This window comes from Clytia hemisphaerica, unplaced genomic scaffold (assembly GCF_902728285.1).
Source record: "Clytia hemisphaerica strain Z4C2 unplaced genomic scaffold, Clytia hemisphaerica genome assembly, whole genome shotgun sequence".
Lineage (NCBI taxonomy): Eukaryota > Metazoa > Cnidaria > Hydrozoa > Leptothecata > Clytiidae > Clytia > Clytia hemisphaerica.
The window spans coordinates 77,113-94,066 of record NW_027103710.1 but is presented as its reverse complement, the minus strand read 5'-3'; the positions used below and the strand labels follow the sequence as shown (position 1 = coordinate 94,066).

The 16,954-nt window shown below is 35.0% G+C and overlaps 1 protein-coding gene across 4 annotated transcripts; it reads left to right on the top strand.

Moving 5' to 3' along the window:
- The first annotated feature begins 1,234 nt into the window (after positions 1-1,234).
- Positions 1,235-13,233, top strand: LOC136804224 (xaa-Pro dipeptidase-like). Of its 4 annotated transcripts, none has more exons than XM_067060926.1 (16): positions 1,235-1,334; positions 3,662-3,836; positions 4,139-4,266; positions 4,564-4,627; positions 4,782-4,829; positions 5,502-5,563; positions 6,192-6,236; positions 6,681-6,756; positions 6,961-7,007; positions 7,795-7,863; positions 8,687-8,764; positions 9,722-9,870; positions 10,931-11,115; positions 11,835-11,948; positions 12,329-12,412; positions 12,821-13,233. In XM_067060926.1, the coding sequence occupies exons 1-16, from the start codon at positions 1,318-1,320 to the stop codon at positions 12,950-12,952; spliced, it is 1,473 nt and encodes a 490-aa protein (XP_066917027.1). In that variant the 5' UTR covers positions 1,235-1,317; the 3' UTR covers positions 12,953-13,233. The 4 variants fall into 4 exon arrangements, with proteins under 4 accessions (XP_066917027.1, XP_066917026.1, XP_066917029.1 ...); XM_067060925.1 differs by lacking the exon at positions 7,795-7,863 and adding an exon at positions 7,689-7,757; XM_067060928.1 differs by lacking the exon at positions 1,235-1,334 and adding an exon at positions 3,158-3,325.
- The last annotated feature ends 3,721 nt before the right edge of the window (positions 13,234-16,954 follow it).

Genomic DNA, 16,954 nt, shown 5'->3' with positions numbered 1-16,954 from the left:
CCTTTTAATAATTTTATATACGATTAAATTTACTGAAATATAATTTTTATTGCACTTTTTTGGGGAAAACGACAGTTTCTCATTTCCTGCTTTTTCCCCGAGTCACTAGCCTTAAAAAACACACATTGCTCATTTCATGCTTTTGGATCAATGGCTAGTTAAAGATTTTGTTTTAAATAAGAGTGATATCGTTTGCCCCGGGGGGGGGGGGGCAGTGAGTTTACCAACTGACGGTATGTGCGGCGAAAAAATTGGCTTTTAGAATCGCACCCGTTACAGTGCAGAAAAAAATCGGTGAAATTCATACCCTTACAGTGCATTTTTTCAAATTTTAAACTCTTTTAGAGCAAAAAAAATCAACATTTTCGAGCAAAAATTAGCAATTTTTCCCAGATTTGCTTAAATTTCCACCCTTACAGTGCATTTATCAAAAGTCCACCCTTACAGTGCATTTCTGATATTTTGAAAAACATACCCTTAACCGCCGCACATACCCGTCGGTCAATTTGCCTGACTGCCCCCCCCCCGGGCGTTTGTTCTTAAAAAGTATACTTCAAGTTTTAAACATTCGGCCCATTTCTCAAACCACAAACCTACAAAAGAAAATCTGCACCCTACTTGTCCTACTAAACGAAAGATTAAGTAAAAAATACACCGGTCCTGTATTTTAAATCCAGACCTAACCTTCCAATCCAAACGGCCGATGGGTCCAATATATATACAAAATCGAAAAAACAGTTTTTTGCCCAGTAAAAATTAGAACTTTTAATGGAAAGTTGGCATTTTGATCCCACACTGCAGACTCTTGGCCGCACTTTTCATAGATTTTGTCCTCAAATTTTATGATAGGAATAGGGGGGTCACCCGATCTATGGTGGTTTTTAAAATACCACAATACTGTACAACCGGGGGGGGGGGGGGTACTACCCTTTTGCCGACCGACGGGGGTGGTCCGCTGAGGTTCGAAAAATGGATCCTAGGTGGGACTGGTTTTTGCCGAAATTTGACCCTGAATGGAACTGAAATTCATCCAAAATTTTTTCATTTTTTTACTTTTTCCTGTACAGCCGTACAGCCCTACGCCCTACACATCACAACACCCTGCCCCTTCTCACCTTCTCTATCTTATCCTTTTTCGCGGTTTAGAGACTGGGGCTAGGCTTGTCATGTGATACTTTTCTCGGAACGTCAACAAAAACAAACAGGACGGCTGCAAAAGCGAAAGGTCTTTCTGATCGCATGACTCTCGTTCGTTGGGAAAACTCCAAACATCAAAATACTTTTTCATCTTTTTCTTGCAAAGTAGACGTTTAAAGAATGGCATCTTCATCAGAGTAAGAATATTTCTTTTTGTGCTGGAAATAAGTTTCTCCTATATCATATGCCTAAATATCATATTACAGGACAGTAAAAATGCCCTAAAATTTTTGGTTTCAGATAGCGCCCAGATAGATGGTGTCAATCGAACAACTTCGAACAAAAATCGCAATCGAACCAATCGAATGTAATCAAACGCGATCGAATAATTGCGATTCAATTGTCAAACGTTATCGAATCCTGGGTAATATTCGATTGTGTTTGATTGCGTTCGAGTAATGTTCGATTGATAGTTGACTATGTTTGATTGGTTCGATTGATTGTCAATAACATTGGATTAATGTTCGATAAATTACGATTATGTTCGATGAGTTTGATTGTGATTAAATTAAATTGGATCACTCTGGTGTTAGAGCTTTTAGCGTGGGCGGCCGAGTGCTTAAGTAACATACCAAAGCGAATAAAATCTAATACAATTAAATCAAGCGAACGTAATCGAATACAATCGAACGTAATCGAATACGATCGAACGTAATAGACCTTTTTTTAAAGAGGCAGCCATGTTGAATAATTATGTACTCCAGCATAAAAAGAATGATACAGCCATGCATAGTTTTTAAAATATGCATGATACAGTATATAATTATAATTAACCTTTTTTCAGATTTCGCTGATTGCTCAGAGCGCGACGAGCAATTTTTTTTCCCAATAATTTTTCCTATCCGTCATTCCGTGATTCAGGGGGTATTGGGTCATTAGTAGGGTCAAGGTTGCTAGTAACGGCTTGTCACTGTGCCGGGTGCATACTCTGCACCTTGGGCCCTGCAGGGTTACGAAAATGTACGTAATGTATTATGTGATAATTCAATAGAACTGCTAGTAACGGCTCGAATTTCAGTCAGGTTTAAAAAAGGGGTACTTTTACCCATTGTAATAACATTACCCCCGTCTTTTGCCAGTTCGATTTGTCGATATCCGTCTTCTAATTTCGACATCCTTCTTTATAGATTGGAATAATAAGAAGGTCGAAATCACTGATAGACTAAAGATTTTTTCCTCTCATCGCGCTAATCAAAGTCAATCAGCGATTCCGACCTTCCTCAGTTTCTATTGTTCCTATCTCTAAAGAAGGGTGTCAAAATTAGAAGACCAATTTACGGTAATTATGCATGGTTTTATCATTGTTTTTCTGCTGGGCTACATATTATTCAACAGGGTGGCCTCTTTGAAAAAAGGTCTATTCCGACACCCTTTTTATCAGCTGAAATTGATAGAAAGGTTGAAACTGTTTTTGTTTGCTTAGTGGTCAGAGAGGAATAATCCTTTTTTAATCAGCGGTTTAAGTTTTCATATCATTCCTGTCTCTAAAGACCAAGTTACGGTAGCTGTTTTGTCCAGCACAAGTGTTTCAACCGGTATTCCAACGAAGCCATATTTTGGTTTTGTACAGAAATTTTGCCTGTTCAAATCAAAACAACAAAATGGTCAAACTCACTAAAGCAAAACATTGGCGCCACGGCATTTCCCTGGATAAAAATTCTGGTCACGTGACCATCCGTGATTTTAGACCAATGAAAGCGCTTCATTTCCCCAGATTAAAGTTGTGTCTACACTAACACGCAGTAACTAGCCAACACGCTAATACTATTTGTATCTCTCAGAAAATAAACATTTACAGAACAACATTGTTTATCATTTGGAATACCCCCGTATTTGGACCATTCTATCGTGGGCGCAAAATAGGGCGGAAACTAAGTAGCACCCTCAGTGCAAGATTGGCGCCTCATCTTTATTCGCCCGCGCGAGAACACGAGCTAATCATTTTTTTCTTGCGCGCTTGAGGGAAAAGGAAAGTGAACGATATTCTTTGAAGGAAAAACATCAGAAACAAACCCAAAGATCAAAAGACGTATTTTGTTGTTGAGAATCGATCCTGTGAAGATGAAAACATTTCTGCTATGCGCTTTTTTCGGAACGCTGAAAAACTCTAATTTCAATCTTCCTTAAGGTAAAGAGGTTGCAAGATTTGGGTTAGCGAGGCAAAAATCGCTAAAAAGCTGGTAAAATCGTAATCCTCAAAAATCAAAGTTCCAGCCTCACTGTTTTGGCTTTACCACCCTCAGAGCAGTAGGCACCTCTGTCATTCCGCAACTCTGTCCACCATTCTAAATGGCTTGTTAACAATAGATCCAAATGATCCTTTGAGGCAAAATCAATTTCAGGAAAAGCTGGAAAATCATAGAAACTTCCAAAAATTGAAAATGCATGAGAAATCAAATTGTTCAAAAGTTGTCTCTACTCTAAATCATCATAATTAAAATTTTTTGATGCTTCTATCATGTAGTCACCACATGGGTCAAGAAACAATGAAGGTCTCTCGCAAACTTCATGGAATGAATAGGGACAGATTGGTAACAGAATTGAGGAACGATGAAAACACAAAGAGTGGAATAGTTGTTATACAAGGAGGCGAATCTGAAACACTTCATTCAAGTGACAGAGAGGTCGCATTTCGACAGGTAAATATATTTATATTAAATATATAGATTTATTTAAGCCATTTTCACTAACAAAGTATTCATTCAACTTCGCATTCCCATGCAAATGGTTCTAGCAAAGTGTTTTTTTTTTTACATACAAGTTGAAAAGTTATAACTTAGAATTAGAATTTCTACAGTTTGACAGTTCAAAGCTAACAAAATGATATCATGTAAAGCTATATAGTTAAAATTTCTTGACACTTTGACAGGGTATACTGTTTTGCTTTTCCAGAATAGAGCTACTACCAGTATCATATTCCAATCAATTTTTTTCATTCAAGGAATCATACTTTCACTGGGCATTTGGATGTCGAGAGCCAGACTGTTATGGTGCAATTGAAGTTGATACAGGAAGATGCATTTTGTTTGTTCCTGAACTTCCTCAAGAATATATTGTTTGGATGGGACAGTATGAGATTTTGTTTCTATCATCTTTTTATATATAGCACTTAAAATAATGGTGGGACATGGGCATTGTCCGACCCAAATAGCTCCTTGTCCAACCCTAGAATTATAATTTTTATAATTTTCTCTAATCAGACATTTTTTGCGATCACTTATTTTTTTAAGCTTATGAGTTATTCCAAGCCATCTTTATATTAATGAGCATAGAATTTCTAATAGACAGACTATTTGGATTAAGAAAAAGTATGATATAATATACATTATTGAATCTGAAAATCTAGTTCCACTGTTTGTTTTCTAGAATCCATCCAAAAGAACATTTTCAGAAGCTCTATGAAGTAGATGAAGTTTATTTTACAAACGAGGTATGCCTTTCAATTTTTTGAGAAACAAGACAATCTTTCATCGGATAGATTCTTCTGGAGAACCGTAAATCGAGACCAGAAAAAAACCTTTTATACGCTTTCTACATGAATGAAATAATGACATCATTTTGATAAATCATTGCCTTGTCTTTAGATTGCCAAAGTTCTTGAAGATAAAAAACCGAAAACACTATTAACATTGGTAAGAAAAATTGATCTCAGTTAAATCAACTCCCAAAGATCTCCAAAAATCTTCATTGATTCACTATTCAAAATATGATCTGTTAACTACACCAAGAATGGATTAAAGGATTTCTTGTGGGAAATTACTCCAAAATCAAAGCATTTGCTAAGATTCTTATAAGTGATTACTAGAAAATTGTATTTATTTTTGAAAATTACTTACCATTGAGGTCATTTTTGGGTAAATTCCATACAGGGGGGTGGACGAACCTTTTCAAGTCAAAACAAATTACTTGGAAATGTGTGAATACCCCTTGTAAAATGGCAAAATTTGCAAAAAAGACCCTGGAAAAAATTATTTTCATGTCTTGAAGTGAGGGTGGACGAACTAATATTTTACCCCCTGGAAGTTCAAGAATAGCTTTTTACCCCTTGAAAGAATGACAAAACACTTCTTTAGACTTTCTGGAAATTCGTTTCAGATTACCCCCGGAAAAATTTCGACCACCCCCTGTATGGATATAAAATGGAATGGCCCATTTTGGCTTTTGTAGCAAGTACATTCACTGAGTTGATAAGTTAAAACTTCTGAACAAAATACTGTCTTTGTTGTTTGAAAGAGATAGGAAACACATAAATATAAAAACATAATTGAAATACTCAAAATATTTGTCTTAATGTAATTTCACAGAGAGGGCGAAATACAGACAGTGGTAAATATACGAAAGAAGCTGCATTTGATGGTATCAGCAAGTATGACACATTTTTAGACTTATTTTGCTGGAAACTAAACAAGACACTCTTTAGGACTTTTTTCGCCCAAAAATGGATTACTTTTCGTAAAAGTTTTAAGAAAGGTGCATCAGGATTCAAAATTTGACAAATCTATTTCTCTTTTGTTAGTACTTACTCTTGTCTCCCGAATAGACGTCCCCCTTGCTAATTGTTAAGAGAAAAAAATCCATCCCCCCGCTCTTATTAAGACCCCCCTCCTGCTAATCAAATTCAAAAAATTCAATATTTTATTACTGTGTAGATAGACCTTAAAAAAACTTGTTAAAATTTTTCTTTTTTTAGTATTGGTTCTTATTTTACGTGTTCATTTGTTAAAGTTTTTTGTTGTTGTTGAAATTGATATCAGTTAAAAAAATTCTGTCTTCAAATTACCCCCTCCCTCTTATTCCATCCCCCTGCTTATAAGAATTTAGAAAAATTTCCTACCCCCTGCTTATTTGGGCCCCCGTCTATTCGGGAGACAAGAGTACCTACTTTGTGAAGTCAATTAACTTCTTTTGTTGTTTTTATGTAATTCTGTGTTAAGAAATTTGGTCGTTGATCTTTATTTTTCTAGCAAATAAAACTTTTAAACTTTCTTTTTTAGCTTCACAGTGAACAATGAAATTCTTTTCCCTGTAATGTCGGAATGGTAAGATTTTTTCCTGGTTAAACATGAATTCCGGTTAGATATTCTAGCTTATAATTTTTCCACTGCGTCTCTTCTTATAACCTTTTAAATCTAAGTCAAAAATAATCATTTTTGAAAACTATAAAATCACGCAAAAATGAGGTAATAAATTTCATGAATAAGAAAAAGGTTCTGTACAGTCTACAGTCGTGGTAAGATATTGGGAAACATAGCGTACTTATTTTCTTGGAATAATGATACAATCGTAAAAATACCTTTTAGGGAAAAACTTATTTGGGTAAAATTTAGTCACACAGGTAAAATTTAAGCCAGGAAAGATTTCGTCACTTTTGTGAATGTCTTGGCCACGACTCATTTGAAGTTGACTAGAAAGGTTGCCGTGGAAAACTTCGTCACTTGTGTAAGCACTTTATAGAAACCCTTATAATTTTTATTTCATTTTAGTCGTGTATTCAAAACTGAATATGAGTTAGACGTCATCAGATATGCAAATAAAATCAGCAGTGAAGCACATAAAGAGGTTAGAGATGACGTTTTTTCATTTCTTTTTGTTTATTTCTATAGAAAAACCTATCGATCTAATTTAAAAGGCCTAACAACACTTACTGTGTCTTTTTCCAATAACAAGCTATTTTTCGAATCTTCAATGGAAATGTTTTGTTAAACCTTCAAAGGACAATGTATTTTTTGGATGTTTTTAATCTCTGTGACCTCATTTCATCAGGTGATGAAACATATTCGACCGGGAATGACTGAATACCAACTAGAAAGGTAAAATTCAAAATTTTTGAAGCCTTTAGATGTTCTTGACTTTTTTAGTTTTAAGCCTAAAAATGTTCTTAACATGTTCTTGTTTTCGCCATTTTTTGAGCATTTTTGTCATTTTTCTTAAGAAATCAGGTTCTTTAGAGTCCGCGAAGTCTTAAAATGTTCTTAATATGTTCTTAACATTTTAGCCATCAAAGCCTCATGTTCTTATATAGTTTGTTCTTATAAAAAAATGTGTATACTAATTCCCTTGAGAGCGGGTTTCACATGGCGGCAAAGTAGAGTGCACAGTAAAATCAAATGAACTTTAGCTCTCTTGATCTAGATGTTTTTAGTAATTGAATCTGTTTTGAAAAACAGCTCCCGAAATAAAGATGGGGTTCTTTGGAACTCTTAACTGTACATCTTGAAATATAAGTCATCTCATTTTATACGGAGGATCAGTCAATCTATTAAATATGTATTTCATGAACGTAAGTGGTTTTGAAACTTCACCGAGCAATACTAGAGTATAAAAAAAAAGAAGAAATAGTCTAGCAAGCTAGACGACTAATTCAGACATAGTAGACATAAAGCAAGAAGTAATGGAGGGAACAAGTTAAATCCCGTAACAATAATCGTATTATCATATAAACGACCCCATTCTACTTGTAAAAAAGTTTATCCTCCAAATTTGCTTTTCAGTTTGTTTCAACATTACTGTTATGCAAGAGGAGGGTGTCGATTTGTTTCCTACACTTGTATTTGTGGAAGGTATGTCATTCGAGTTCATTTTCATATTTTTTTACAGTTTATTCCAACATTATTGTTATGTTCGCGGAGGATGTCGATTTCTGGCATATACCTGTGTCTGTGGAAGGTATCTTTTAAAGGGACATAAAAGTACTGACGAAATTTGTAAACAAACCGCATGCAGCGGGATACAAAATCAAAACAAATGTCACATGTCAAAATAAAAAACAAAACAAACATGGCTGATTTTGATTGTTTCAATTGTTTTGCGAGTTTGTTTTGGACACGTGATTTTAATTGTTCTCTTTTATGACACGTTGTTCGCGCAATGTTTACATTTTACTACTTTTATGTCCCTTTAAACTTTGTGATTTTTTTTTAAGTTTTCAGCTTTTTGACGATCTAACTTTTAACTCTTTTGGGATAAAATAGATTTGTTGATTTGAAGTTCCTACTTTCCACCTATTTATCAAAGAAAAAACATTGAGTGACTTGCACTGGCACTCTTGAACCTACACTGAAAGAATCACGGAAATCATAAAAGATAATAACAAAAATAATAGTTCTTAATTCAAAACTTTGCTCATATAAGATTTTGAAATTGCAATGAAAGACTAAAAGCAGATCAGGTGCACTTATCGGTACCCAAGGTAACATTCTATACCAGTGAAATCTGGTCAGTAAATTGAATAAAAGCATTCTTAGTTAACATTTTTTACCAGCGTTTTTACTGGTAAAATGCTACATTGGGTACCCATAGGTGCATCTGATCCTTAAAAGCATTATCTACATAATTTCCCAGACCTTAAGCAACTTTCTGTGCAATATTTGATACAGTCAAGAAGCTTGATATCGACGAGTGAAGCTTTTACAAAGTAGGCATCTTGGCCTGCTTGGCTATGTTCAAATGGTACAAGTACTTAACTTTGTTTCTTTCTTTATCCTTTAAGTGGTACAAACTCGGCAACATTGCATTATGGACATGCAGGTGCGCCTAATGATAAACTGATTCAAGACGGTGATATGTGGTGAGTTTTTGCCCCATGTTTACATCTAAACCTTACCATTAGTAAGGTTTCTGGACACATCATTTAAATCAAAGTCTTTCGAAAAAAAAAATAATTATGGTATTCTGTAGGTTTGCAAAATTACAGCCTCCTTTATCTACTTCTCTTCAGCCTTGGTAGTATTTTATTGAGGACTGAAATTTGTAGATTTAATGATTTTTCGACACTGTAGTACCCTTTTATGCTGGAAGAACATACCCATTTACCCATTGCTATACGTTTTCCCAGGCAAACCCTTAGGTTTAAGGCAGTTTTTAAGCTTTAAATTAAAGATAAAGTGGCTGTAGCTTGGGGAAAGAGCATCCAGCTACAGTACACAACCACAGATATCTGTAAAGCCCGAAGGGCTAGATTTGCGGCCTTGGTCAAAAAGTGAAGCTCATCTTTGGAAGGATTTCCTACCAGAGTCACGTGACTAAAATATGCAATTTCACCGGTATGAGAGATGCGAAATAGCGTTTGCCGCCTACGTTTTTTGATCTCGCGCTCCGAAAACAATTAAAATGCTAGATCCTATCCATCGGCACGAAATTTAAAAAGTCAAATTTTTGCTTCACTTTTTTTTGCTGGAGAAAGCTTAAAGTTGCCTATCTAGCCCTTCGGGCTTAGATATCTGTGTACACAACACAACCTTGTGCACCGTAGCTGGATGCCAGCCAGGTCATACCAAAGGTAACAAAATGGTAATTGATATCTCTCTGCTTGTTGGACAGCAACTAAAGAGACGGATCAAAGGTAATGGAGAAATTCAGGGAAAGGAATGGCGCCCTCCCCTACCTTCAGGTAGAAACTTAGAGAAAAGGGAGCCTTCAGGTTGCGTCCGACTGTGGTCGCAGACTGACTTATTTTAGTCTTAAACCTATTATTGAAAATAAAGAGGGAAAGTATAATTTTTATATTTTGTTTTCATATTTTCAGTTTATTTGATATGGGAGGTGAATATTACTGTTACACCTCAGACATCACTTGTTCTTTCCCAGCAAATGGAAAGTTTACAGAACAGCAGAAGGGAATTTATAATGCGGTTTTGAAATCGAGTCGAGCTGTTTTGAACAGCGTAAAACCAGGTAATAACTCTCTTCCTAAGTTAAACTGTTTGGCTCTTATAATCAAAGAGCAAATGTGATTTAAATGAAGGGAGGGTTTAGCTATAGGGATATAATATGATACACTAGAGTCTTCATAAATCGAACCTCTATAATTCGAATATCTCCTTAACTCGAAAAAGTGATCCCTTCAGTTACCAGTCTCCGTAACTCGAAATTTCCAAAATTCAAACAAATTCGTTTTCCCCATGCTCGTTTGAGTTATGGAGACGCCACTGTATATGAACATAATATGGAATAGGCTAGCAGAGTTAAGACCCTAAAATAGCTTTTAATATACCCAGGGTCGTTGTTGTTGGATGATTTTTGAAGATTTTTTGCATGTGCAAGTCATGATACGGTCAATTGATGTTTTGTAACATTAAAGTGTATTAAAAGTGTATTAAGAATCTCTTTGGCTGTAGAGGTCCCGGAGGGGGGGGGGTACTAGGTTTTGCGAGGTTTGCTAATAATTGAAAAAATATATCATATGTCTGAGCGAAATTTCTAAAATCGATCCTTTGAGAACTGAATTTCGATGTTTATGCCTCTCTTTGAGAAACTATTTTTTCAATTTGTAGCTCAAAATAACCAGATTTTATGACCCTTTGAGGGAGTCGATTTTTGATATTTCATAATTTTGGACCCTTTCAGAGACTTAATTGCTCGCACATACCCGACATCCCCCCCCGGGTAGAGGTTTTTCAGGTTGACAAAGTTACGTAGTTACCATTATGGAAGAAAACATTGATTTTTTCGCAAGGAGTTGTCTCTACAAATTCGAAAAATGTTACACGTTTTTTTAAGAACATCCAAATTTTTTGAAGCCTTCGGATGTTCTTAACTTTTTGAGTTTTAAGCCATGTTTTATGTTCTTATTTTTGTCATTTTGTGAGTATTTTAGTCCAATTTCCTAAGAAATTGGTCGTTTAGAGTCCGCAAAACCTTAAAATGTTCTAAGTTGTTCTTAATATTTTGGCCATCAAAGTCTAATGTTCTTATATAGTTTGTTCTTGTAAAAAAAATGTGTTATTTTTCTAAGGGGTCAGTTGGAAAGAAATGCACTTACTTGCCGACAAAACAAACTTGGAAGAGATGAAGAAACTTGGAATCGTCCAAGGAGATGTCGATGAAATGATGAAAGTTCGTTTAGGTGCTGTCTTCATGCCTCATGGCTTGGGACATTTTATGGGCTGTGATGTCCATGATGTTCATGGATACCCTGATGTAAGTTTTCTATAGAAAAGGTTGTTAAAATTGTTTGAGATATCAAGACAAAATAAAGGGTAACGGTCTGTCTTCATGCCTCATGGTTTGGGTCATTTTATGGGCTACGATGTCCATGATGTTCATGGATACCCCGATGTAAGTTTCCTATAGAAAAAACTGTTAAAATAGTTTGGGATATCGAGACAAAATAAAGAATTAAATTCTGTTTGAGAATTGTTGCTCTGTATCAAAGTTCAGGTTATTTTATGGGCTGTGTTAACCACGATGTTCATGGTTACCCTGATGTAAGTTTCCTATAGAAAAGTCTGCTAAAATTGTTAGGGATATTGAGACAAAACAAAGGATAGTAGTATGTTTGGAAATTTCGTCACGGTTTGGGTCATTTTACGGGCTGGGATATCCGTGATGTTCATGGGTACCATGATGTAACTTTCCTATAGAAGAGACTGTTAAGATATATCAAGACAAATCAAAGAATGAGAGTCTGTTTGAGAATTTTGCTCTGCATCACGGTTTTGATTATTTGATGGGGTGTTGAGTAATACAACTCTAAATCAATTAAAGCATTATGCTGCTCTGGGCTACTTTAGATAATGTTTCACCTTTCAAAGTTTTCTTCTTGGCTTAGATTTTAAGCATAGATTTCCAGAAGTATCGTCAGTCATGTGGTGATATCTCGATAATTATTCACAGAATATTTGATTTATCCACCACAGGGCGACAAAGAACACAGACCAAAGGAAGAAGGATTAAAAAGTTTACGAACAACACGTACTTTACAACAAAGCATGGTTCTCACCATCGAACCTGGAATTTACTTTATTGAACAGGTACAATGGAATTCTAGTGTAAAAAAGCTCTTATCAACTCGAAAGGATTGTATGTACGAAGGCTGTCAACATCCCTCTAATGCGTTTTGTTATAAAATCTTTTTCAAGAATAAACACAGCCTAGGTTTACGAACGTAAATTTCGTTAACCTCCAATAATTTACTGTGCAATTTAAAAAATCTTGGCCAAAAGTTTTATAAAAACATTGGCCTCGACTAAAAAAAAACTTAAAAAGCTAATTTTAAAAACACTTCCAGCTTTTCAAAGTAGTTTAGTCAACATAGGTCTATTGTGAGAACATTTTAAGAAAATGTTAGCCTGCATTTATAGCCTATTATTATACAAATCAATAACTAAAATTGTTCTTCTTCTTTTTCCAGTGGATTCGACGTGCACTTGCCAACCCAGCTCAAGCTTGTTTCATTGTACAAAATGTCGTGGAGCAATACTTTAATTTCGGTGGGGTAAGGATCATTTCGTTCATTGATATCGGGGGGTATAGTCTGGTCCGGTCAATTTGTAATTTAAGCTAGTTGCTTAAGTTTGTACTTCTATATTATGTGTGGTTTCAGTTCAACCTCAAATTAAGTCGAATCAGGATGCGAAAGTTTTTGAAATTCACCTGGCTAGACACAACCCTAAGAGGATTCATTTTCAAATTTTCATTTTTGTGAAATTTATCCTGGTGAAAATTTAAAATCAGGATTTTTTGCCAAAACTCGTATGAGAATTAAAGAAATTAGGTGAAAAAGAGGCTGATTCGCAAAATTTTGTCAACGCGAAAAGTTTAGTTCTTCGATTCGCGAAAAAAGGTTCGTGCGAAAATCTATTCACTTAGATAAAACAATTACCTTACTATATCTCATTAACAGGTGAGAATCGAAGACGACATAGCGGTGACAGAGGAAGGGTGTGAACTGATGACCAATGTTCCCAGGACTGTCGAAGAAATTGAATCACTCATGGCTGAAGGACGCCAATCCAACGTCAAAGTTATGTTTTAAGTCTGTTTGATGATAAATATCTTAAACTTCACGTGCGCCGAAAACACCGACCATCATAATCAAGCAAATTCGACGTTCCTGGATCAGTGATAACTGTTGAAATGCGGTTTATTTGACTTAAAACTGGTTAGATATAAGGTACTTTCTCTGGGTTAAGCTGGAGTCAAAGCTACCAAGAAAAAAAAGGATAGCTTTCTATAAACTCAATGTGTTTTTCAGATCTGGATCGTGGATGGTTGTAATTACCTGTTTTTTTTAGACTAAATAATGAGTTTAAAGTAGTTTTGCTGGATAATTAGCCTCCGTCTCGGAAGAGGACTGGGCCTGAATTTGCGGATGTTTTCACAGTTTCACTTTCGTTTTCGGCTATACAACAGCGTTTTCAAGCAGAAAGCAGAGGAAATCTGTGAAATTATGGCAGGGAATGCTAACCTATTTTTCCAGTGTTTTTCAAGATTGGAGCAAGATTATTGTTCTAGAAAGTTCATAAAGGCCTAATAGTTTCAGATTAGTATGATTTCATCAGAAAAAAACATTTACACCAAAGCTCCTTATTGATATGTGAAGGCTACCAAAAATAGCAATGTCCTCCATCAGAACAACTTTAACATAAGGGACAAGGACAGTCAAGAAGTCTACTTTGTTGGAAATTTGCACAAAATACTTAGAGAAAATGGTACTATGGAAGCCCATTCTATACTCCTAAATGATAGTTGAAAGATCAGCAGTTGAGAGGGTTGATTAAAATAGAACTCAAAGCACACAATAAAGTATACATATATATTTGTCCAGAAAGAACTGACATGTTGTTTGCTTTGTTTTGGTGTTTAAAAAATATGTACTTATCAGTCCTAAAAAAATACAAATTCGAATATAATGAGGGCAATGAGTCTGGTTAAATGTTACTATATTTACAAGAAAGGATTACTGAAAAAATACTACTGTATGTACTACTGATGAACTAAACTCAAAAACTAAAACTTTACCATAAATTTACATTACGACAATTTAAAAATCTATCTTTAATAGCAACAAAGAAATAAACATGGCTCAAAGTTTTAAAAGCAGAGCTAGTCAGAGCTTCAATTCAGTAGGTATAGAGCTTTCAAAATTTGAAAACAGACACTGCATTGGTTACTACAAGACATACTATCCACACGGTTTTTTCGATTCATGAAAAAAATAAAGTATTTATCAAAAAAAGGTTCTCTTTTTTTTGGTAATCAATTCCAACAAACAGCAATCAATATAACAGTTTTTTGAAAACCATCCCACAGTGTAAACATTATCAACCAACTAAACCCACACCACCAAAATTGTAAAAATAAGTCAATATAATTTCTATCAACAATTTCTCGTAAAATGTTTTTTTTTCCAACATTCTGATACCAATCATGGCTGGAGGCATCATGTGTAGAGTGACTGTGAGGCATTTCATTGCTTTTAATGATCAGGATACCAAACATCAACCAAACAAAACTGACGCCAAGCCAAATCTGTCGATTAAAAATTTCCATGAAAATTATAATTGAAACTTATCTCGTAAAATGCTTTTTTCAACATTCTGGAGGTGTTCAAAGTTAGAGGTATCATATGTAGAGCCAAGCAATACATGAAAAGTCATTTGCTATCCCATTTGCCATGAGATATATGAGTCAACAAATCAAACAAAAACCAACAAATCATGTCTCTTCACTTTCATGTCACATCGTGTTTATATGGGGTATCAGAAAGCCAATCCACAAGAAGAGCCATCTTCCTTTATTATGGAGTGTTCCAAAACTATTGGTAGGTTGTTTGGAAGTAAAGAAACCCACACAGTTTGTTTTATTTTGAAGATTTAACTTGAAAACAAACTGCATCTTTCCAGCAGAAACTCATGTTTCAGCCTGCTACATAACATTGGTCAGTCGGGTCTGCTACTAACATGTAATAGTTTTATTATAGCCGAGCTTGAGAATCCGTAGGCAGAACTTGTAACATGTATTATGTGTATAATTATGTCAGTCGACTTGAATCACGATACATTACTCACATTTCACTGGATGCATTTTCGCTGTGAAATTATCCGCAAAATTTTCTGACCGCGTTCTGAGACGGAGGCTAATTATTTAAACTATTGGTACGGAATATATTCCTTATCTAGAAATCATATTTCCATACTTCCACACATGGGGGTGTTTCTTCCGATGGATGTGCATTTTGAATAATTCATGTTGTATGTGTAGCATAGGGTTTTAGGGTGTGTTAGACAATTGAATAAGGCCGACACCCTTTCTTTTTGGTTAAGTCTATTGTTGTTTCATTAAAACTGTAAAGAACGACAAAACAAAAACTTCGTCCTAATAAAAAGGAACCTAAAAACATTTTGTATTGCTTGCGGCTTTTTTTAAACAAGAATAACTCTAAAAGGAAATAGGGTGTGTTTTTGTTTTGGCTTTCTTCTTCTTGAGGTTTTACCACTTCCAGTTTTGTAATGTTTGCAGGAATAAAATTCACGGAATTATTGCACGATAGTTGAAGTATATTGAAGTATATAGTGGAGTCTCTATAACTCGAATGTCTCCTTAACTGGAACAAGTGTTGTGTGGTCCCTTCAGTTAACAATACCGTGTAAACCTTATTCCATTAGTCAAAATTTCCTTAGCTCGAAATTTACTTGATTCGAATTTTCCTTAACTCGAACAAATTTGTCTTCCCCTCGCGTGTGCGATTTATGGAGACACTGTACAACACATCATTTCTGCGATCGGAATAACTCAAAAACGAAAACGAAATTCTCCGTCGTCATCTGTTACCATTAACATTCCTGTTTGGTTTGGGTGAAGACGAATTCTGGACAATAAAACGGTCACGGTTTGACAGTATATTTACAGCTAGAAAGTAAACACAAAACTAGTTTAGAAACAAGTACATAAAGGAAAAACTAGCAAAACCTTACTACAAAATTACTATTGACGAAATCACAAGAATACAAGTTAAATGCAGAAAATAGTCAAAATCTAAAAGAAAATTAGAGAAGAATCTAAAATACAAAATACTTACAAAATTCATCATATAATATCTCTACGAAAATTATCTCGCCACAAACAAATGCACGATATGCAAAAATCCCAAAATGATTAGAACTAAATACTTGAAAAGCTTCCAAAAGTTAAGAACGATTTTCTCCTGACACACATCTTGTCCCTATCACGATTTTACAAGAGTGCATGTAGAAAAAGGCGAGTGGAAAAAGCTTATAGAAGAGCTACAACGTAAAAAACTAATTAAAAAGACTTTAACAATACACAAGACGATAAACAATTGCCGAAATAATTCCAGTTTTATTATTAGCTTGGCGTAGAGAAAATATCTAACAATCTTTTTACGAACCAATCTCGTACCCAGAGCCACTTGCACAACTTTTTTATTTTACTGATGGACGTGATACAATCCTGAGCGCTATCATAATCATCAAAAGGCGAGCTAAGGGACTAGATTCGAGTTTGCTCACGAATATCATATTATTCTTATACACAGCAACAACTTTTTTGTCTAGTTTAAATTTGCCACTACTGGCTAAAACGGGGGCATTTCCGTAGAAAACATTACGTCATGAATATCATGAATCTCTTTAACCAGAGCCACTGGTATCACTTTTTTATTTTACTGATGAACGTGATACAATCCTGATCACTATTAGAATCATCAAAAGGCGAGCGAAGGGACTTAGCTTATACACAGCAAGAACTTTGTATTCTTTTACGGAGAGAAATTTGAAGGACCGTATTTTGATTCAGTTCTCCATAATGTTAATTTGAATTTTATGTCTATCGTATTAATTTTTGGCTATTTTTTGTGATTATTGAACCTGATTCAATCAGGATTTTTAAGAATAATTTTTTGAATAAAATCTATAATGAGAATATAACGAACTCTAGTTTTTTTAAATTTTATTTTCAACTGGCGATTGTCACCACGGCGTGAAACTATTAGTATTGAAATAAAACACATCGACTT